This window comes from Piliocolobus tephrosceles, chromosome 19 (genome assembly GCF_002776525.5).
Source record: "Piliocolobus tephrosceles isolate RC106 chromosome 19, ASM277652v3, whole genome shotgun sequence".
Classification (NCBI taxonomy): Eukaryota; Metazoa; Chordata; class Mammalia; order Primates; family Cercopithecidae; genus Piliocolobus; species Piliocolobus tephrosceles.
Window position 1 is genome coordinate 15,589,722 of NC_045452.1, and position 23,956 is coordinate 15,613,677.

At 45.3% G+C, this 23,956-nt stretch overlaps 1 protein-coding gene across 4 annotated transcripts in view; it reads right to left on the bottom strand.

Moving 5' to 3' along the window:
• Window positions 1–23,956, bottom strand: part of LARGE1 (LARGE xylosyl- and glucuronyltransferase 1) — a 622,406-nt gene that overhangs the window by 454,244 nt on the left and 144,206 nt on the right. For 3 of the 4 annotated variants that reach the window (XM_026447731.1, XM_026447729.1, XM_026447730.1), the window contains one exon: window positions 9,550–9,737. In XM_026447731.1, the coding sequence (XP_026303516.1) occupies window positions 9,550–9,655 (106 nt within the window). In that variant the 5' untranslated portion in view covers window positions 9,656–9,737. The remainder of the gene's footprint in view (window positions 1–9,549; window positions 9,738–23,956) is intronic. The other variant, XM_026447732.2, reaches the window with a different exon arrangement.

The window sequence follows — 23,956 nt, forward strand, 5'->3', positions numbered from 1 at the left end:
CTTGGCTCACTGGAACATTTGCCTCCAGGGTTCAAGTGATTCTCCTGCATCAGCCTCCCTAGTAGGGGGGCTACAGGCACGCTAATTACTACCTAATTACTACCATGCCCAGCTATTTTGCATTTTTAGTAGAGAGGGGGGTTTGCCATGTTGGTCAGGCTGGTCTTGAGCTCCTGGCCTCAAGTAATCTGCCCACGTTGGCCTCCCAAAGTGCTGGGATTACAGGCGTGAGCCACCACACCCAGTCCCACTATGCATTTTAGTGTTCATGAACATTTCATAGTTTCCTGTCTGGTGCTATTATAAATAACGCTGATGTGAGCACTCTAGTACTAGTCTTTTGTTCCCACCTACGTGCATTTCTCTTGGGTGTATGGCTAGGGGTGGAGCTAAGGGATCATGTGGTATGCTTGGCTTTGCCTGGTGATACTTTGGGTGAGTTTTCCAAAGTAGTTATATAAATGGCTATCCTTTTCTTAAAATTGAGAGACCTATTCAGACATCAAAAGGACCCTCAGAGTAAAATCTTCCCTCCTTTTGTTAAATTCGTATCCAAAATCAACAAATAAAATAAAATACAATTGACTTAAAACCAGGAAACCCGCAACAAAGAGCAGATATTCTGAACTTATCTTTTCAGAAAATCTTAACTCATCATCAGTTACTGATTAAACACCAATCATAGATGAAGTAATATGGTCTTAAATCATTCAGACGATTCAGACCAATACATCTGAATACAATGCCTTTCTCATGAGCTGTAAATGAAATGTTGGATACATATATGTCAAATTCAAATGCAAGAACCCAAAACTCCAAGGGAAGGATAAGATGTCCACATGAAAAGTGCACGGCACACCACCTCTGCTCTATCCATAAAGCACAAGAAGAGGATGGAGAGGATGTGGGAGCACGGGACTATGGGAAAGTGGTATGGAAGGTGGAACAATGACCCCCCAAAAGATGTCCACATCCTAATCCCCATGGCCAATGAATATGTCATCTTCCATGGCCAAAAGGGCTTTGCCAGTACCATTAAATTAAGGATTTTCAGATACGGGAGTTATCTTGGATTTTCTGGGTAGGCTCAACATAATTACAAGGGTCCGGCCGGGCGGGGTGGCTCACACCTGTAATCCCAGCATTTTGGGAGGCCAAGGCGGGTGGATCATGAGGTCCGGAGATAGAGACTATCCTGGCCAACATGGTGAAACCCCATCTCTACTAAAAATACAAAAATTACCTGGGCATGGTGGCACGTGCCTGTAATCCCAGCTACTCGGGAGGCTGAGGCAGGAGAATCACTTGAACCAGGGAGTCGGAAGTTGCAGTGAACTGAGAATGAACCACTGTACTCTAGCCTGGTGACAGAGCGAGACTCCGTCACACACACACACACACACACACACACAAAGTAATAATAATAATGATAATTACAAGGGTCATCATAAGAGGGGGGTAGGAGAGTCACAGTCAGAGAAGGAAATGTAACAATAGAAGTAGAGGTCAGCGTCAGAGAGAGAGATTTGAAGATGCCACACTGCTGGCCTTGGGGATGGAGGAAGGTGCCACAAGCCAAGGAAAGTGGGCAGCCTCAAGAAGCTTAAGAAGACCAGGAGACAGATTCTTCTTTGGAGCCTACAGAAGGAACCAGCCTTGCCAACACCTTGACTTTAGCTCAGTGAGAATGATTTTGAGCTTCTGATCTCTAGAACTGTAAGATAATAAATGTATGGGTTTTTTAAGCCACTAAGTTTGTGGTGGTTTCTTACAGCAGCCACAGCAAACTCATACAAGTTGCATGTTGGGAATCATGGCAACCACATTTCCTGAGTCCTGGTCCAGGCCTCTTGCCATGACCTCTTAAAGGAGATGCAGCCAACAGATGCAGCAGGGTCATTTTTTTCCACCCTAGCAGGATGGCCAATATTATTTTAAGATCAAAGGCTGTGTATAAGAAAAGCAGAGGTCAGGTCAGGCGCAGTGGCTCATGCTTATAATCCCAGCACTTTGGAAGGCGAAGGCAGGTGGATCACCTGAGGTCAGGAGTTCAAGACCAGCCTGGCCAAGGTGGTGAAACTGCATCTCTACTAAAAATACAAAAAAATTAGCCAACTGTGGTGGCAGGCACCTGTAATCCCAACTACTTAGGAGGCTGAGGCAGGAGAATTGCTTGAACCTGGGAGGTAGAGGATGCAATGAGCTGAAATTGTGTCACTGCACTCCAGCCTGGGCAACAGAGCAAGACTTCATCTCAAAAAAAAAAAAAAAGAAAAAAAGAAAAAGGAAAGTAGAGGTCATCTTTGTAACCATCTCACAAATAATTGGGATAGGCTTTACTGCCCTCTCAGATGCCAAGACCTTAAAGAGACTCTTATTAGTCCTAAGGCAAGAACTACAGACACATGCACTGGGCATTTTTCAGGATGCATGTGTCACCTGGGCACTATTCTCATTTGTTGCAAGATTTTGCTCAAGCTCAGCAATAACAGTTATTAAGCATTGGCTGGAAAAGCTCTTCATTTTTGATCCATTTTTTAAAAAACACAACTTTTGTATTATAAGTCACATTTCATTTTGCATTCAGCATCCTATGTTCTTATACTCCATAATACCCTTATTAAATGATACATTTGGACCACTGGCAGGACACCAAAAATAGGCTTTCCTGCCAAAGCTGCTGCATAGCCTAGACTTGGGGGATACTGAAAGCTCCAGCAGAATATTCACCAGTACCCTGTACAGTCTGACTTCCCAGACCTTCCAGCACATTCTCTGTCTGGGCTGAGAGATGGGGGAGCAGATACGTGGATGGGGAATCAGTCATGTCTGGACAAGCCCTCCTTGGGTAAAATGCACCGCCCTCATCTTGCCTATTCCACCACACAAGTGCCCTGGGATTCCCCCATAATAATAATGCAAAGAAAAAGCTTTAACTTACAATTTTTTCATTCTCACTCTAACTCTTCAAAATAGCCCAGTATCGGGACCTCATTTCTTTCTGTTGAAATTTACTGTGACAATACTCAAAAACATCCATTTCAGAGGGGGTTCATATTGATAAAAACGGAACGAACAGTGAATTCTGGCTTTAGGATGACAAAACAGGGGTACAGGCTGATCCCAGTTCAGAAGTGAAGATCCTCTGCCTTTTCATGACACTGGTTTTAAGTGTTCAGGACTTTGCATCCTCTGAAGACATTTGCTTTTAAATAACACCCACATTGTCCCGGCCTGCCTCCCTGACAATGGGAAACCTTGCACTGAACTGGTTATGAATTATCAGAGGGCAGCATGTGTGAAGAGTTTTCTGAATGGCTGAAAAGCACCCTTTTCCCACATGCTGATAAGTGTCTAATAGCTGAATGCATCTCCTTGATGGACAGAAAAGAAGAACCACATCCCACAATAAAACCCACGAGGCTCTGAGAAAAGGTGATTCTGATAGAAAATAACAGGCAGGCTCTAAATTCTAATGGGGCTGTAGTTCAGCAGATTTATTCCCGTCCTAGAATTAACATCATGACCAAATGAAAGGAACCATGTCCTCAGGTCTCAAAAATCACAGATGCTCGCAGTAGCAGGAGCCCTTCCCTACCGGTGGCTCCTGCATCCCTCAATACCAGAGCCCTTCTCAGGAAACATTCACTAAGGACACATTAGGAGTGAGTGCTCAGTTCGACACTGGAAGTGTAACGATGAGTAAAACACTCCCTTCTCTCAAGAAACTCATAGGTAAGTGGTTAGAAGGACAGCAAAAAAGCAAAATATCTCTCGATGAGTGCCGGTCATAGAAGTTTCCACATGGGATCTGGCATTAGGGGAAAAATGACATTGAATATGGGCATCGAAGGTGTTGGCTGGGAGGGAGGGTTACGGAAAAAAAGAATTGGATAGTGGGCAGAGAGAACACAAGAGTGAAAATTAAGAATCAGAGAAGTCGTTTTCTCAGGGAGTTCAACAGGGTATTATACCCTGAAGATAGACAGTATAGGTTGAGGAAAAAATAACTGTGGAAGACCCCAGAGTCATGGTAACGAGTCCACAGTGGATCCAGCAGGCAATGATGAGACCTGTGAGCACTCCAAGCCAGAAGAGGGCACCTGTGTTCATTCACTCATTCATTCAACAAACATCTGGGGACCAAATCTTCTCCCAGCACTGCAGTAGGTGCTAGAGGTGGAAGGGCAGGCTAAAGAGACCTGCTCCCTCCATTCCCAATGCTTGTCAATCTGTTGTGAAAACAAAAGATTGTAAAAACAAGAAAAATAAAGAGCCCTGAGTATTAAGGGTACGTACAAGGAAGTTAGGTAAATGGGAGCCGAGGAAGCCCGCTAGTTAAGGGTCAGGAGACATTAATTGTGTTTCAGCTGAGACCCAAGGATCAAGGCAGCCAGGCAAAGGAGAGGAAGGAAACAAGAGCAATAGAGGGTGTCGGGGAGCAGGAAGAGCAGGTGGGAAGAGCAGAGCCCACAAAGGGCAATGTACGCAAGGACTTACAGGAATCTGGCGTGGCTCGGCAGAGGATGCCAGATGATGGGAGGCAGGATGGTGGGGGTTAGGGGATGGGCCAGAGGGGCTGACAAGGAGCAGAGAGGTGCTGTGATTTAGCTCTGAGGACTCTGAAGAATGAAGATGACCTGCAAGACAGTGGGCTGTTGTGTTTAGTCCTAATCACAAAGGAGGAATGGCAGAGCCAGGGTGACAGCAGTGGTGAAAGCCGGGAAACAACCGACGCAGCTACAAGGCCAAGCTTAGACTCAACAGGAGGTGGCATCCGAGACACGGAGTGAATGAAGGGAGACAAGGATTACTCCCAAGTTTAGGGCCTGAACAGCGTGGAGCTGGGAATGCTGACTGAGGTGTCAGAGAAAGAAAGGTGGACTGGGAAAGAAAGAAAAAACAAGGAGTTAGGTTTGAGAACTAAGGGGTTAATGCACTAACAAAAACACCACCTGATGAGCGTCCTTCACCAGTGGTCACTGGGCCTTCGAAAGGTGGCTCAAGGAATGGGAATCTCATCTCTTTCATGCCTGACAACTGAGTTGCTGGAACAGGTGTTTTTTCTTACAGGGAGATAATGCCTGCCTCCCCATAACATTTATGCACTGATCCTGCTTCCACGCTTAGGAGCAAATCACAATAAACCGACTCCCTCTTAGTGTCATAGTTCCCCTTAATCGGTGAAGAGTCTGGTCATTTTCAATTCACTTACATCAGATGTTAGAATCAGAAGCTTGAAGGCCAGGCACGGTGGCTCACGCCTGTAATCCCAGCACTTTGGGAGGCCGAGGCAGGTGGATCACAAGTTCAGGAGATCGAGACCATCCTGGCTAACACAGTGAAACCCCATCTCTACTGAAAATACAAAAAATTAGCCGGGCGTGTTGGTGGGTGCCTGTAGTCCCAGCTACTCGAGAGGCTGAGGCAGGAGAATGGTGTGAACCCGGGAGGCGGAGGTTGCAGTGAGCTGAGATCGTACCACTGCACTCCAGCCTGGGCAAGAGAGCGAGACTCTGTTTCCAAAAAAAAAAAAAAAAAAAAAAAAAAGCTTGTAGGTAGAATGTCAGCGCCCTGCTACGTACACACGACAACTTCATTTCACATTGGAAGAAACGAAAAACGAAGGCCTAGCATGAAGAGCAAGTGTGCCCCAGATCACCCAGCTCCTCTGGCTGAGCTGATTTGAGATCCTGAGACAGCTGACCCCCTCCAGGGCTCCCTCAATATATCACGCTGTGGCGTGTAATCCAACTCCAAAACCCTATGCTGAGAGCATCCACATCTCAGAGGGAGTTCTTGGCTCTGCTCTCAGAAGATCCATTGAAATTAAACAGAGTCGAAAAATAAATAAACCCACGTAAAGTATGAATAGTATTTCCATGAATACAGGCAGCAACTCTGCCCCTTATTTATGGCTTCACCTGCCACAAAACCAAAAACTCAAGGGTGTCAATAAATGGATTGTAACGTCGTTGTGATGTTTAATTACAGAGAAAATAATGTCTCTGCGGGCCCTTTGGGAAATGCACTGATGTCTGCGGCAACCGGCAGGGAGCTTCATGGAGGTATTATTGCCTTTGTGTTCTGATAAATACTCAGCCTTTCCCAGAGCCTCAGGATCTCTGGGTCAGGAGGGGTCAGTTGGGTCACCTTGTGTAACTGCCCCTCTCGCTCAGCTCCCTCTCACGATACTGGACTTGTGTTTCTGCGTCTCTCATGCCAGGTGTTTCACTAACCCCTGGGCAGCTCATTCCAGCTCTGGACAGAATGGTCCTCATTATGAGGAGCTTGACATCTGGCTCCCTGCCACATCCCTCTGTAGGTTTGGGGCCACCAGAGCAATCCCAATGTCTCTTTCAGGGGACAGCCCTTTGTCTGTTTGCTGAAGCTGAGCATGTACACCCTGAGCCTCTGCTTCTCCAAGGTAAACATCCTCAATTCTTCCCACCGTTTCTTACATAAACAGATTTGAACAGGCTCTGTCACTCACCTGAATTTTCCTAAGTGTGCTGCCTCATCTAGATTGTCCTTACAGTGTAGAGTCCACAAATACAAATGCAGCAGCCCTAAGACACACTGACACTCAGTAACAGAAATCTGCTGCCTTTGTCATCCTAGCTAAAATACCGTGTTAACATGCCCACATCACCCAGCCCCTACTAAATGCAGCTTGTGATTTGGTCCCAAGTGTGGGGTTCATTCTCACTCTAAAGGATCATATTGATAGATACAGCCTCTACACCCAGTCTGCCTCAAAGTATTTTCATGATCTTTCCAGTTTCCCATAATCCATCTGCCAGTCTGGTCAAATTGCTCAAAGTTAGTGATCGCAGTCACTCCACTGGTCATGATGGTTCTAAGCTGCCTTCAAACTGACCATAAACACATCTAACCATAAACACAGACAGTTATGAATTGTCCATAATCCAGATCAACTTCTAATCTCTTCTCTTTGGGAAACCATGCCATTTGCCTTTGGTGGCCATCCCAGTCACCCAATCTCACCCTATGTGTTTTAAGCAACTCTCCATCATCCTGTGACCAGAAATAGGCACAGGGCTTCAAGTTAACAAAAAAGTACCAGCCTCCCTCACTACCCTCCCATAACCGCAGTGACTGATTTCAGGAGTTACCACAGGCAACAGAGGCAATATTAGGGAATTAGAAAAAGGAAAGAATCCTCTTTCTACTGGGGTTGGTGAGGACAGGATGCAAGCCTGAAACTTCCTCCATGTAGATAAAGTCACCCTGAGAACCAAGGCAGAGTAAAACAGAACAAAGGAACAGACAGAGATCTAGCTACAAAGCCCCTGGATCCAACTCTGCCTGAAGCCTGCCCTATCTCGGAACTTACAAATCCTATTAACTATCAAATTCTCTTTTCACCAAAAAATCAATTTGGGTTGGCTTTCTGCCAAAGAGTGCAAATCAAAATTCTGCAACTTTCCTCACCCAGACTGTGTGACACCCTGTCAAATCCCTGACCAAAGTTTAATCACTCACTGAGGCCCCAATCTATAGCATGGTATTGCAGTTAAAAACTCAAGCTCTTGAGTCCAATCTGGGCTCCATCTTGACCGCCTCTGGGGCCATGGGCAGATAACTGAAGCTTATCTGCCTCATCCTCCTCATCTGTAAAATAGGTGTTATTAAATGTACCTGCCACAAAGAATCATTGTGAAGAAAGAGTGAACACATGTAAAAGTCCTTATAACAATACCTGGCCTGTAGAAATACGCAAAATACTAGTCCTTTGTACTGTTGTCATCACTGTGATGACAGAATCACGGTGTCTGTCATCACTGTTATTGTTATACCATTATTATTATTATTACCAGCTTAGTTAGTTAAAAGTCAATGTTTTACTTATTAAACCTATACTAGCATGGGTACCTCTGCCTTCTTTTATAAAAAGGGCTTTTCCATGATCTCTGGGAGAACGTTTCCTTATATCAAGACCAACATCAACTTCCCTTCCCCCCTCTTTAGTCCCTTTTCCACAAACCTACCATCCACTGCCATGGCATAATTTATCTACCTGCTTAGATGAAGGTTCTGACTGCTCCAGGGATGCAGCTCAGGGGTGGGAACAGGGACAGGGGTGTGTCACCCGGCCTCCGCCCTGGGCTTTGAGCATCCTGAGCCCTCCCTGCTAGGCAGGCACACAGTTCCACCTTGTTTATATTCAGTCTAGCTAACTCAAGGCAAATCTCAGAAAGTGAAGTGGAGATCCTAATTAAAAGGTAGCCTTGAGCTGCCAATAAAATTATGCATAAAGGAAACGTTTAAAAACACAGTTGTGACTTCCTTGAGACAGATTTTCATTTGAGATCTTCATTCTTAAATTCAAGTGTGGGGGTAAATAAAAATAAAGTAAGCTCTTCACCACTGCCGTTCCCTCTCTCTCTGAAGCCTAGAAAACCATCTTTGATAGGCAAAACATTGCACTGTATTTGAAATTGCTGGCTAGAAAAATGGCGAGTCTTGCTGTTCCCACTGATTTCTGGAAAGTAGCAGGGATCATCATTTGTTTTTATTTCTTTGGAGAGAGCCAATCTTTTGCTGCCTCCCTGTGCTCGGCCCGTCATGTAACTGATCATCTTTCATCCCCAGCCCAGGCCTGACAGCTCCAACAACCCTCTCCCACAACACCCCGCCTTCCTCCATCACAACGCACACTGCAACGTGCCGCGATGGTTTGTTAGCCTATCTGTCTCCTCCACTATCCTGTGAATCTCCAGATTTGTTATCTCCATATTCTCAGCACCAACTTTAGTGCAGGCATCCAGTAACAACAACCACACGGCTGGGTGCAGTGGCTCACGTTTGTAATCCCAGCACTTTGGGAGGCCGAGGTGGGCAGATCACAAGGTCAAGAGATCGAGACCATCCTGGCCAACATGGTGAAATCCCGTTTCTATGAAAAATACAAGAATTAGCTGGGTTTCGTGGCAGGCGCCTGTAGTCCTAGCTACTCGGGAGGCTGAGGAAGGAGAATCACTTGAACCCAGGAGGCGGGGGTTGCAGAGAGCCATGATCGCACCACTGCACGCCAGCCTGGTGACAGAGCGAGACTCCATCTCAAACAAAACAAAACAAGAAAACCCACACAAACAAACAAACAAACAAAAAACACCACCACCACCACCACCACCACTACCACCACCACCACGATGTTGAATGGGTGAATAAATGAATGAAAAGATGGACCAACTCTTGAAACATATGACTCCATGAATAGCTCAGTAATTTCTCTAGGGCCCAACCTTTTCCCCCATTATCGACAAAGTAATGGACTTGATTTGACATTTCTGTACCCATTACCCTCCCACTATATCAAGGTATGCCTTATTTTGCTTGTTTTTCCCTTTTTCTCCTCACATTGTTGACTGCCGCCAACTACCCGTGTGACCCTAGACAAGTCCCTTCCCGTGACTGGAAATCCACATTCCCAATAGATGGCTTTGAGTTTCTTTTCTAGGGTTCTGTGACAGCTAATGTTCCCTTTCTTCCCTCCTTCCCTCTCACTTTGGCTTCCACTCTTACCTTCGAAGCTCCCAGAAAACAGGTAAATCCAGGTGATGGCTGGGATGCAGAGAAGACTCAACGAGGCAGCCAAGAATTTCCGTCTCCCCCTGCAGATTCCCAGCATCCTCTCGGAAGTGGCAATCCCTAATCCCAGAGCTGTTTCTCCGTCCGGAGCATGAAGTCCTCGGCCTCCCTCATAATACTTTCTGAAAGGAAGAGCAAAGAGGAAGAAGGCCTGAGTTCTTAGCACTGGAGATGGATGTAGGTTATGGAAGAGAAATATCTCATAGATCCTGAAAGGGTTTTGACCGATCTAGGCTTCCTGCTAACCTTTCATCCCAAGAGATGATGCTAGAATCTTGCAGTCTTCAAAACTGAGACAATAAATAAATAAGTAAATGACAAAAACTGTGAGACCTCTCTCTCACACACATGCATACACACACACGCACACATACATACATGCACACTTTATAGTACAGGTTAACTTTGAGACCTGAACTAACATACTTAAAGGAGCATTTAGTTAGCACCTATTATGTACCATGTATGAATCATGTGCTATGCTTCAAAAGAAGACTAGAACAGGCTGGCCGCGGTGGCTTACACCTGTAATCTCAGCACTTTGGGAGGCTGAGATGAGTGGATCACATGAGATCAGGAGTTCAAGATCAGCTGGTCAACATGGTGAAACCCCGTCTGTACTAAAAATACAAAAATGAGCCGGGCATGGTGGCACGCCTGCAATCCCAGCTACTCAGGAGGCTGAGGCACGAGAATTGCTTGAACCTCGGAGGCGGAGGTTGCAGTGAGCCAAGATCGCACCACTGCACTCCAGCCTGGGGGACAGAGCGAGACTCCATCTCAAAAAAAAAAAAAAAAAAAAAGAATACTAGAACAGAAGATGGATTCAAAAAGGGCAGTCTAATGAGATAGCCCAACAGAAAAGATCTATGAGAACCCCAAGCTGAGATCTGCATGGACCACTCTGGAAGGGCAGATAAAGGTACTGACTGCCTTGTATGTGGTGAGGATGGCAGAGTGGTTCCAGCATTCTGGGCAAGAGAAGACTGAGAAAGGCACTGGTATGGACTAAAGAGCACATGCCAAGGCAAGGAGATGGGAGAGGCCACCACCTCCATCTGCATGGGACTGTACCCTAATCACAGCTGAACACACTCACTAGGGACTGTCTTCATAGCTTCCACCTTCAACACGAAAGAAGAGGTCCAGAGAATCACAGAAACCATTGAAACATGCAGAGAAGGGATAAGAACAAACGCATAGCCTGGGGAGGACATATCCTCAGACCATGGCAGCAGACTGGCCGTGATGTGTCACCGGAAGAGGGAGCAGGTCACTGCAGACAGAGTGGACGGCCCATGATCTTTCACCTGAGTATTTGGCCAGGGAATCATGAAACCTACAAAGAAGTTAAAAAACCAATGGACCCTAAGACCTCATCTCTACCCACCTCCTAACATAGGTGTCACGCTGACTATAGGTGGAAAGAAAGATAAACCCACATGGTGCCTCCCTAACAGAGCAGAACTCACCCATTGCACACAACTATAAAAGGCTTCAGATTCCCAAGGAACAGATGTCTATAAAACAGCTGGCTTGGTTCTCCCCTTCTATATTCCCAAATGCATCCCTCCCTCTTGAGTAACCCTTATACCGCCATGACGAAGGTCTGGTTGAACTGACTCCTTTCCCCACCATCCTTAGCATTTCCAGAAGACGGGTACCCGCCCCATCAGATCCACCTCGCATTCTTTAAGACTTAGCATATTGCCTGTCAGCTGCAGGTGCCTGACAACCGTCTGCTAAATGAATACATGGAATCAGATTCTATCCAAAGGCCACCCTCTCAAGCTTCAGGAGTTTATGTTCAGCGAGTTGCCGACAATAAACACCTAACGGAGCTGATCACAACTGTCAACACTGAGCCTGCTTCTGCAATCACTCTGACACGGTTTTCTAAATGGCCTTCTTCTGGAACAGATGAAAGACCACAGGGCTGGAGGGTGCAGACTAGAAAGTAAAACTGAAAGAAGCAAAATCCTTCTGAACAGAGAATGTTGACTTGAAAAAAGTCCCCTCTAGGGAACGTTCATTCTAAAGCATAGAAAACAAACCCTACGTACACATTCCACTAGTCACAGAGAATGAGAACCACCAAGACCCGTGAATCCCGTGAATCTCTTAGGAGAAGGAAGTGCAGGAAAAGAGGGCCGTGCAGTCAGATAGAGGTGAGTTCAAGCCCAGATGCTGCACTCGGCTGGCTGTGACCCTGACAAGTCCCCTGTCTCTGGATAAACTTCCTTATTCATCTATAAATTGAGATGATACCCTTTATCTTGGAGGGTTGCTTTGAGGCTCAAATGAGAGAGCCCTTGACGAAGTGCTTAGCAAAGATATTTTAAGTACATTTCAGGGTCGATCCTTCCTTCCTGGAGGGCAGAAAAGCAGCCTTAATGAGGTTTGTTTGTTTGTCTTTCCTTTTTGGAGACAGAGACTTGCTCTGTCGCCAGGCTAGAGTACAGTGGTGCAACCTCGGCTCATTGCAACCTATGCCTCCCGTGTTTAAGCGATTCTCCTGCCTCAGCTTCCTGAGTAGCTGGGATTACAGGCACACGCCACCACGTCCAGCAATTTTTGTATTTTCAGTAGAGATGGGGTTTCACCATGTTGGCCAAGATGGTCTCAATCTTTTGACCTTGTGATCCATCCACCTCGGCCTCCCAAAGTGCTGGGATTATAGGCGTGAGCCACCACACCCGGCCTTTAATGAGGTTTTTTCTCTTTCTCCTCTCCCTCACTTCCCCCACAGGGCTGGGTAGAAAACAGATCCCAAAAAACAGGTATTGCCCAATAGGCCAGATAGGTGATTTAAACCTGAAGGATCCACCTACTCAATTCTCCTACCAGAGTTACCATTCTCCCTAGGGATCTGTGAGAGGTTGGTTCAGGACCCCCCACAGATACCAAAATCCACAGATGGCTCAAGTCCCTCATATAAATGGGCATAGTATTTGCATACAACCTACACCTATCCTCCTATATACTTTACTCTAAATCATCTCTAGATTACTTATAATACCTAATGCAGGCCGGGTACAGTGGCTCATGCCTGTAATCCCAGCACTCTGGGATGCTGAGGTGGGTAGATCACCTGAGGTCAGGAGTTTGAGACCGAGACAGGTGGATCACCTGAGGTCAGGAGTTTGAGACCAGCTTGGCCAACATGGAGAAACCCTGTCTCTACTAAAAATGCAAGAATTAGCCAGGTGTGGTGGCGTGCACCTGTACTCCCAGCTACTCGGGAAGCTGAGGCAGGAGAATCACTTGAACCCAGGAGGTGGAGGTTACAGTGAGCCGAGACTGTGCCACTGCACTCCAGCCTGGGCAACAGAGCAAGACTCCATCTCAAAATAGTAATAATAATAATACATTTTTAAAAAACTTAACAAAAAAACGTTGAATGCAATGTGAATGCGACATAGTCATACTGTATTGTTTAGAGAATGACAAAAAAGTCTGCACATGTTCAGTACAGATGCAACCATCCGTTTTTTCCTGTAAATTTTCTTTCTTTTTTTTTTTTTGAGACGGTCTCGCTCTGCCACCCAGGCTGGAGTGTAGCAGTGCCATCTCAGCTCACTGCAAGCTCCGCCTCCCGGGTTCACGCCAATCTCCTGCCTCAGCCTCCCGAGCTGCTGGGACTACAGGCGCCCGCCACCACGCCTGGCTAATTTTTGTATTTTTAGTAGAGACGAGGTTTCACCGTGGTCTCGAACTCCTGACCTTGTGATCCGCCCACCTCGCCTCCCAATGTGCTGGGATTATAGGCGTTAGCCACCGCGCCCGGCCTTTTTCCTGAAGATTTTCAATTGCAGTTGGTTGAATCTGTGAATGTGAAAGCCTCTGATATGAAGGGCTGACTGTATCACAACATTCAAATAGCAATTTTTGTTTTCACAGTTTACTTACAGCAATAAGTCAAGGCAACTAGCAGTAAGCAGCACTTCTACGTCAAGCACTTTTCTGTATTTTTCGCATATAACTGCTTATGTAATTCTCAAAATAACCTATGAGATAAACACTATTTCCAGTCCCCACTGTATGGATGAGAAAATTAAGGCCTAGAGAGATTAATTAACTGGCCAAGGATTACACACTACTAGTAAGAGGCGAAAGCACCTTGGGCTCTGCTCTCCCTCAGCAATTGATCCTAAGAGAACTCTTGCCAGAGGGTGTTTTTCCTTTTGCTTTAACCCAAATCCTTCCTATTGAATATTATGATTATTTCTTTCCCAGGGTCAAATATATCATAACTGTTCACTCTCATTTCAGAAAAAAGTACAAAAGAAAGATATTAAAAAGCTACAGACTAGGGTTGGGCCTAGTGGCTAATACCTGTAATCCCAGCACTCTGGCACGCTGAGGCAGACGGATCACCTGAGGTCAGGGGTTCAAGACCAGCCTGGCCAACATGATGAAACCCCATCTCTACTAAAAAATATAAAAATTGTGGTGGTGCGCACCTGTAATCCCAGCGACTCAGGAGGCGGAGGCAGGAGAATCATTTGAACCTGGGAGGTGGAGACTGCAGTGAGCCGAGATCACACAATTGCACTCCAGCCTGGGCAACAAGAGCAAAACTCCATCTCAAAAAAAAAAGCTATAGACAAATTGTAAAGGAAGGGAGGAGGATAGGAACTGAACTCATTTGGCATTAATAATATTCAAATAACACTGGGGAAAAAAACTCTTTAATAAAACACTTACTTTTCTCTTTTCCTCTCTCCATCTGCAGAAGTTAATATCAACACATACAATTTGTACAAAGTTTTAAAACAGAATCTATGGTGGTTTCCCTTTTATGATAACACAGGCATCTGAAATTAAACCCAGCAGGTAAAAAATACTCCTTCATGGATTTCACTTTTAAATGACACCTCTGTGCACTAAAAACACATTTTTAAGAAAAATCTCAATCTGTATCAGAAGTTACTCCAGGAAGTCAACACAGAAATCAACACAAGAAGAATGGAAGGAAGAAACAGGAAGTGGGCTGGAAATTACATCCCAAACATGGGCAAGTGTTGGCGAATTAACTGGGAAAACCAGCTTCTAGCCTGCTCTCTCCCTCCTGCTGCCTGGTGCGAGGGAGACCGCCCCACCTGTTAACCCAGCTGTCTGAGAGTCATCCCTAAACACCTCTCCCTCAACTCCAACATCCAACTCTTCGGCCATGCTGGCCAACTCCTCCTCCTAAACATGTACTCCATCTGTCACCTCCCATCTGTCTTAACCAACGAAATTTACATTTATGAAGAACATTATATGAACCAAAAAAAATCACCATGATCTGTTTGTTTTTGTTTTTGTTTGAGACAGGGTTTCACTCTTGTGGCACAGGCTGGAGTGCAATGGCACGATCTCAGCTCACCGCCTCCCAGGTTCAAGTGGTTCTCCTGCCTCAGCCTCCCGAACAGCTGGGATTACAGGCGCCTGCCACCACGTCCAGCTATTTTTTGTATTTTTAGTAGAGACAGGGTTTCACCATGTTAGCCAGGCTGGTCTCAAACTCCTGGCCTCAGGTGATCCACCTGTCTTGGTCTCCCAAAGTGCTGGAATTACAAGTGTGAGCCACCATGCCTGGCTGATCTGTTAAACTACAAACACAGAATTCAAAGCTAAATGTATTATATAATGTGATCACAAATATCCTCAGTCCAAAGCAATAAATTTTATATATGTGTACAAATACCTACATACCGATATACGAAAAAAAGGCTTAAATGTTGTAAATTATCTTTCCGTATAGAATATGACTAATTTCAACACATTTATATATATGTGTATATATACACATTATATATATACTTCCTGAAATTTGATACAAGAAGCCTACATCGCTTTTTTTCTTTTTTTTTTTTTTGCGACAGAGTCTCTCTCTGTCGCCCAGGCTGGAGTGCAGTGGCAAGATCTCAGTTCACTGCAAGCTCTGCCTCCCAGGTTCATGCCATTCTCCTGCCTCAGCCTCCCGAGTAGCTGGGACTACAGATGTCCACCACAACGCCCGGCTAATTTTCTGTATTTTTAGTAGAGATGGGGTTTCACCGTGTTAGCCAGGATGGTCTCGATCTCCTGACCTCATGATCAGCCCGCCTTGGCCTTCCAAAGTGCTGGGATTACAGGCATGAGCCACCACGCACGGCCAGCATTGCTTTTATAATTTAAAAGTTATTTAAAAATTGGCCAGGCGTGGTGGCTCACACCTGTACTCTCAGCACTTTGGGATGCTGAGGCAGGTGGATCACCTGACATCAGGCGTTCAAGACCAGCCTGGGCAGCATGGTGAAACCCTGTCTCTACTAAAAAAAAAAAAAAAAAAATCAGCGGGGCGCAGTGGTGCATGCCTGTAATCCCAGCTACTGGAGAGGCTGAGGCAGGAGAATCGCTTGAATGCGGGCGGCGGAGGTTACAGTGAGCTAAGAGCTTGCCACTGCACTCCAGCCTGGGCGACAGAGCGAGACTCCATCTCATAAATAAATGTTATTTAAAAGTTTTGATCTCTATGTCTTAATTATATTGCTTGCAATTCAAAATACCTCTGCACAGATCGTATAATATATATATATATGTGTATATATATGTGCGTGTATATATATAAGCTTTAATTTACAAGTTCAGTGCAGTGAGTTAACATCTCTCGTGTCCTAATTGGGAATACACCCTCCAGGGATGGCTGGTTACCATTTGAGAGACTCCAGTCAGAAGCCTACATTTCAAGCGTGTGTTCCAGCTATCTCTCGTCAGCACCAGAGGCTGTCTTTTAATTAGCATCATGGATGTTAGAAATAATTTTTCATGGGTGTTCGAGATGTGTGGATTGTCTAGAAACACTGCACATGAAGAAGGAATAAAAATCTAAGAAAAAATATATATACACACATACACACAAACACACGTATATATGGGGAACAAAATGACTCAAACCCTTCAGAGTTGCTTAGGATCCCAAACTGATCCTAGGTGTATATAACAGTTAGAGGACTTGGACCACTGATTCTGACTAGAAGATTGCCTGAATCCTGCCACTCTCATATTGTCACTCGTCTTCAGTGAACCTTTCCTACAAGGTGCTGTCCCAGCACCTGAAAGAGAAAGAGGTGGACATCACCGAGGTTTTGTTATAAAACAGGTCTTATAGGCCAGGCATGGTGGCTGACGCCTGTAATCCCAACACTTTCGGAGGCCGAGGCGGGTGAATCACAAAGTCAGGAGATTGAGACCATTTCTGGCTAACACAGTGAAAACCCATCTCTACTAAAAATACAAAAAATTAGCCAGGTGTGGTGGCAGGCGTCTGTAGTCCCAGCTACTCGGGAGGCTGAGGCAGGAGAATGGCGTGAACCCGGGAGGCGGAGGTTGCAGTGAGTCAGGATTACACTGCTGTACTCCAGCCTGGGCAAAAGAGCGAGACTCCGTCTCAAAAAACAAAACAAAACAAACAAACAAACAAAACTGGTCCTATGGCAGATGGATCGTTGAAAGATGTTAGCTTTATTATCATTATTTGTATTACTGCCATTATTATTTTCCCACTGCACACCTTTACCCAAGCCACTCTCTCCTGTGCACGCACACACACACACACACACACACACACACACACACACACAGACATACTCACAGTCTCCTGCCCTGCCTACTATATCCTGGACATCTTTCCTCCTCTCTGGAACCTCAGTAGAATCAAGTCTTGACTGCTTCTATAGGACCTCTCTGTCAAGTCTAGCCCTGAAGGCTCTCCCTTTTTGCTTCTCAACTCCAACAGGAGTCAGCAGCACACTCCTAATCACTTAATTATCTTCTAATCATTTCCTGGGCATTACTTAATCTCTCTTCATTGGACTAAAACTCCTTCAGGGCAAAGGATCTAGGGTTAGTTTCAAGCCTCTCCCTGAGACCAGCATCTAAGACCACGGAATGTTTATACTAACCCACCTCTACTCAAAGGTGTTGGTCCTTGAACCAACAGCCATCAGCATCAGCTGATGTTTTCAGACATGCAGAATCTCAGGCCTCACCCTAGCCCTACTGAATCAGAATTGGCATTTTAACAAGATCTCAGGTGATTCATGTATACATGAATGTCTGAGAAGCCTGTACTAAAGCACCTAGTAAATAACTGGTTAATAAACAGAGCTGGCCGCCCCTTCTCCTCTCCGCTCCTCGCTTCACCAGAGCAGGAATCCGCCAGGGCGGTAGGGCAAACTGTTCACATCCTAGACTTCCTTGATTGCAAATTTGTTACAACAGCTTTCTGAGACAGGAAAGCAGAGTTTCTAAACACGTGCCTTTTTCTAACTAAACAAAAACATCTATGGACTAGGGTTGGCTCTGATGATGTGCTGGACTTCTCATCAAAAACTTCCCCCACATGTGAATACTGACTGAACTGCACCAGCACCGCCCACTTCATTACACCCTCCGTACCAAAGGGAAAACTGAGACTAAGAGAGGCTAAAGACACTGACTTAGTGGTTGGAAACCCTGGCACTCAAATTCTCGTATTGCTTCCTTTACGGTCTATCTCCCCTATCAGACCATCAATGTCACAAGGGCAGGGACTTGTCCATTCTGCCCACTGCTGCCTTGTTCATTACTGGCACAGTATCTAGCATATAGAAAAGAAGCTGATCAATAAATATTTATTGAATGGATCAATGACTGTCTCCATCACGGCAGCAGTCTCTCTGGATATTCATTACCATACAAACTACTCCAATCACACAACACCCCTCAGCCCACCCTTCCCCTCCAAGCCCATCTATGGAATGCCGTGGAACTTCTACTATGAGATCAGAAAACTCCTCTTTATGTCCAACTTCCTTCCTCTCACGTCATTCTACCTCTTGCTTTTATGTGAAAATGGAGCTGTCCCCTAAATCACTGCTTCCTCTAAAAGAAAGATCTGCTCCCCTCTTGCAAAGCATGTACCCAACTAAGGGACAGGAAACGGGTCTCTGTCCTTCTGGCTTCCAGTTGTCTCTACTGGATCCTCCTGCCACTCTCTCTTATGAAGACCCCTGTTCCCACTGCGGCTCACCATTGTCCCATCCTTCGCAACCACTGGGCACGGCTCTCATTCTTGCTTTTAAGCCAATAGGTTATAGTAATTTAGTTCACATAAGAACAGCATATTTCAGGCCTACAATTTTCATTTAATATCAGCAAAAATAATCTGTATGGAAAACCCAAAAGCAACCATAGAACATAATACACAAAATGCGCAAATGTACTTTAAAATGCAAGTTATTCTATGGCATTAGCAGCAAGGTAGAACATCATAGATATTAAGGAATCCATCTCGTTGTAGCTAATAACCTTTTTGCATATATAGCCAATGCAAATGTACAAATTACAACTTAAGTGTTGATGTTAAAACGTGTAACACATCTTCAGATCATTTATTTGAAGATACTAAAATAATGTCATGTTTATTGTTTCTGTTTCATTATTTAAGAAAGTCTTCAGCTCATTTCTAACGCTTCATAAAGCATTGCACTGATAACGTATGTGTGGCCAGGACAAACTGTTCCCTGAACTTAAAAGGTGAAAGACATGCCAGGCAAAGTGGCTCATGCCTATAATCCCAACATTTGGGAGGGCAAAGGGGGAAGAATTGCTTGAGGCCAGGAGTTCAAGACCAGCCTGGGCAACACAGAGAGACCTTCCATCTCTAAAAAAATGTAAAGACGTTAGCTGGGCATGGCGGCATCTGCCTATAGTCACAGCTACTCCAGAGGCTGAGGGAGGATGATCACTTCAGCAAAGACTTTGAGGTTGCAGTGAGCTAAAAATCACACCACTGCACTCCAGCCTGGGCAACAGAGTGAGACCCTATCTCTAAAAAAGAAAAAAGAAAAAAAGGTGAAAGGCAACATCCTATATTGCTATTGCAGATGAAAAAAATATATATATGTATATGTGTCTACATGTGTGTTTGTGTACATACAATCCCCCATATCACACACAAGCAATCACCCATAATCCATAAGGGGAGGTCATTTACTCCTCCCATTCTCCATAACTGTAATCTCCGCATGACCATTCTCACACTCTTCCTCCTCTCCACTCACTTCCGTGATGAAAATGCCCATTCAAAATATCTGCCACTTCACATAAACCACGTTCACAATCTAGGCCTTGTCACCCAAAGCAGCACAACCTGCATAGTTTCAAATGTCAATATCCCCCACAATCCCCCACAGTCCCACTGCCAGGCCTCTAGGGCTACAATTGCACAGATATTCTTTACTGTCATCATGACCCCCAATCCACTGCCCTTCTTTATCACACTCTCTATCCAGGTCTAGTTTTTTTGTTTGTTTGTTTGTTTGTTTGTTGTATTCTCTCTTGTTCAGTGTAGATGCTGCCACGGTTCGTTACTATAAACCCCTTCTGTAAGCACTCGTCCCTCCCTTGGCCCTTTTTGTTTCAGACCACACTAGCCTGGGAAAATCCAATGCTTCAGATGAACGCAACTCTCCTTGCTCTTCACAGCTTTACATGTGAAGCCAAATGGGGTAGGAAATCACACTATCAGGCTGGCAGATATGTTTCAGTTAATCATTTCTGATTTCAAATGGGCAGTCAACTGCTCCGAAATGCTACTGCCTTTCTCTAGTAAGCTCACTTCTCCAACCTCTGAGATACTTATTTCATAGATTTTTTCCTCAAACCTCTTCCGTCCTGAATGATAAACTGCAGGAGTATTCCAGGATTCAATGTGGGGTCCACACTTTCTATTTCTCCCTAGGTGAAAACCCCCATGCCAACAGCTTGCAAAACAATCTCCAGGCTGACGACTCCCATATTCCTCCCTGTAGCTCTGGCCTCTCTTCTTAGTTCCAGGTCCATGTGTACAATGACCTTCTTCCTATATACCCACTGGATAAACCCGCATGCATCTCAGACCTCAACTCCTGATTTCCTCCTCCAAACCTGCTCCAGAAAGGGCAGTATCATTGACTCCATTGCTGAAGCCACATATATGGGAGCCACTCTCAATTCCTCACTCAAACAGCTCACCTTGGGCAATCCATGCATTCTCCAATTCAGGCAAATTTCTGCTATTCCATGCCTCGGATACATCTTCCTCTCTCCATTTCTCCTGCCACTATATGAATCGAAGCTACCATTGCCCCATGCCCATGGCTTCTGCATTAGCAGCCTCATTCAAACTCCGCTTGAAATTACTCCATGTTGGCTGGGTGCGGTGGCTCACGCCTGTAATCCCAGCACTTTGGGAGGCCGAAGTGGGCGAATCATGAGGTCTGGAGATCGAGACCATCCTGGCTAACACAGTGAAATCCCGTCTCTACTAAAAATACAAAAAAATTAGCCAGGCGTGTGGTGGGCGCCTGTAGTCCCAGCTACTCGAGAGGCTTAGGTGGGAGAATGGCGTGAACATGGGAGGTGGAGCTTGCAGTGAGCCAAGATCACGCCACTGTACTCCAGCCTGGACGACAGAGCGAGACTCTGTCTCAAAAAAGAAAAAAAAAAAAAAAAAGGAAATTACTCAGTGTTTCTCATCAACTCTTAAATCCAAACTCTTTGCTCCACCTAGAAGCACCTGGCTTGACCTTGATCTCTCCGACCTCGTCTCTGGCCACTCTTCTCTGCTCTACTCCAGCCACACTGACCCCTTCACTTCTGGAATATGCCTCAGCGTCTTTGCGAGTGTGCTCCCTGTGCCTGAAATGCTTATGTTGGGCTCTTTGCTGGACTGCATCCTTATCCCTCTTAGACTAGATCTTGAATGCTGTCGACTCAGAGAACTCTTCCCAGACAATCCTATGCCTCAGTAGCCCCCTCCCCGACTTTGTCCATCACCATGCTGCGGTCGTTTCGTTCATAGTACTCATCAGATTTCTCAATTAAACAATTATTTGATTGATTACTTGCTTAATAGCTGCTGCGCCCGCCAGATTTTAATCTCCACTTGGGCACAAACCATGACTACTTTATATTCAAGGTATATTCAGACACAGGGGAAGCACTCAGGGAGTATCTGCAGAATGAATGAATGAACTAATGAATGAACGAACGAATGTTCCACCATCAGGCAGCCTGCAGTCACTCTCGCACTGCTCCAATAAACCCTTTAAAACAAAGGTCCAGGAACTAGCTGTCTGACCATACAACATCTGTAACATGAGAAATGAAATCCACGCAGCATCCCACAGGGGTCCCTGCGGCAATGAAGTACTGCCCGTCAGACACCCTCTCGTCCATGTGAGGTCATCTGCAAAGTTCACTTTGGTAACTTTCTCTCCTTCTCCCTGCTCCATGGGAATGATCACACAGGGAGCAACTGGTGCCTCCCTCTGGGTCCGGGGCCACGCGAGGGTCTCTGTAGAATTTCCTCCCTGAAGGTGATCCTGTGGCCTGTCAAACTGGCACTCCCTAATGGCACTTGGCCTTGGAGGCACTATTAAAAAATTCATCGTGTAAACTCTAATTTAAAGGCTGCATGCAATATGCTCTCCAACAAACACTGAAAACTTTGAGTTCACTATGTTGAAAGGACCACAAGGGTCCACTCCTGCCAACTCAGTTTGTCTTCATCCTGCTGTGAAGTCAAATTCTCTGGCTGCAGAGAAACATGTACATTTGCCCTCTGAACCACTGTGATGTCACAGATCGGGGCAGTGGTCCCCCCTGAGGCATCCAACACAGTCCTCAACCACCCATTTTCATACAGCTCTGCAGTCAAGACACATTACTTGTCACCTGAGTTTTGCCCATCTTGTCTCTGTGATAAGACAAGCAAACGCCAATGCACAGTTTGCATTTCACATGGGCCTCACAGCATTTACAAAGCTCTGGGAGTCAGGAAACCTGGCCTCAAGCATCAGCTCTGCAGATACAAGCTGCAGGAGCCTGGCAACTGATTCGTTATCCTGGAGCCTCCCATCAATTTTCTGGGAAAGCCCATGGCAATATCAGGCACTCGTGGTTGTTCCAAGGATTGCAAAGATCAAATGAAATCCAAAATGCGATTATAAAACAATATGAGATGCTATGTAGTATTAATATAACTAAAATAAATTGATTGACTATAGCTGCTCGACCAATCAAAATCTAAGGACAGTACAGACACTACTGTTTCCTTCCTTTGATAACCACAAATCAGGTGTGAGGTGGGGAGGATGTGCTCTGATTCTGCCTCAAGGCTGTGTATCTTGGAAAAGGAAGAAGTACTGAAAAAGGAAAGAATACTCTTACATACACCAGAAGGCAGGAGGAATTCCTCCAAACACATTATTCAATATGTTACTGCTCTTTTTGAAAGAACCATATCCACTTTTCAAAAGAGACCATCCCTATGAAACAAATTATGTCTCCAAATTTAGCACCAGGAAATGATTCTCTCCTAAGAGTCAATAGGCTTCCTTGGATAAGACAATGGCCATTCTTACAAAACTTACCTTGTTCTCCATAGTCGACTTAAAAAAAGGGTTCAAAAAAAAAAAGGAGATATTAAGCTTTTTTTTTTTCTTTTTTTGAGACAGAGTCTTGCTCTGTGGCCCAGGCTGGAGTGAAGTGGCATGATCTCGGCTCACTGCAAGCTCTACCTCCCGGGTTCAAGCAATTCCCCTGACTCAGCCTCCTGAGTAGCTGGGATTACAGGCATGTGCCAACACACCCGGCTAATTTTTCTATTTTTAGTAGAGATGGGGTTTCACCATGTTGGCAAGGTTGGTCTCGAACTCCTGACCTCAGGTGATCCATTCGCCTGGGCCTCCCAAAGTGATGAGATTAAAGGCATCAGTCACCACACCCAGCCAGACATTAATCTTAATATTTAACCTTGTTAACATGTAATCAATACAAAGCATCACTAATGAGATGCTTTAGTTCTTTTTCTCATCTCAGTCTTCACAGAACGCATCTTATCACGGACAGCACATCTCAGTTGGAAGCAGCCACGTTTCAAGTGCTTAAGAGCCACACGGGCTAGTGGCCACGGTGCCAGACTGTGCAGGTGTATTTTCCAAACCTTTACATTAGACTGTTTGAGAATGGAGTTGAGGCAGAGAGCCCGGGAAGCTTTGCCGTAATACAGGCTGGATAAACAGCAGTACGAGTCAGTGGCAGCAGAACTACAGAGAACCGGATTTAACTGGATGCGACATTGCTTCGGAAAGAAGAAAACATTCATTAGGCAACTAGGATACCCAGGTACCATAGTGACACTTTCTCATGGCCTTAATTCACTCAGCTTTTACAATCCATCTGTGCGACTGCACTTAACAGAGAAGGGCACTGAGGTTCAAAGAAGTTAAGTGGCTTAGGTCCCACAGCTGTAAGAGAGACGCTGGGAATAACCCCAAGATTTCTG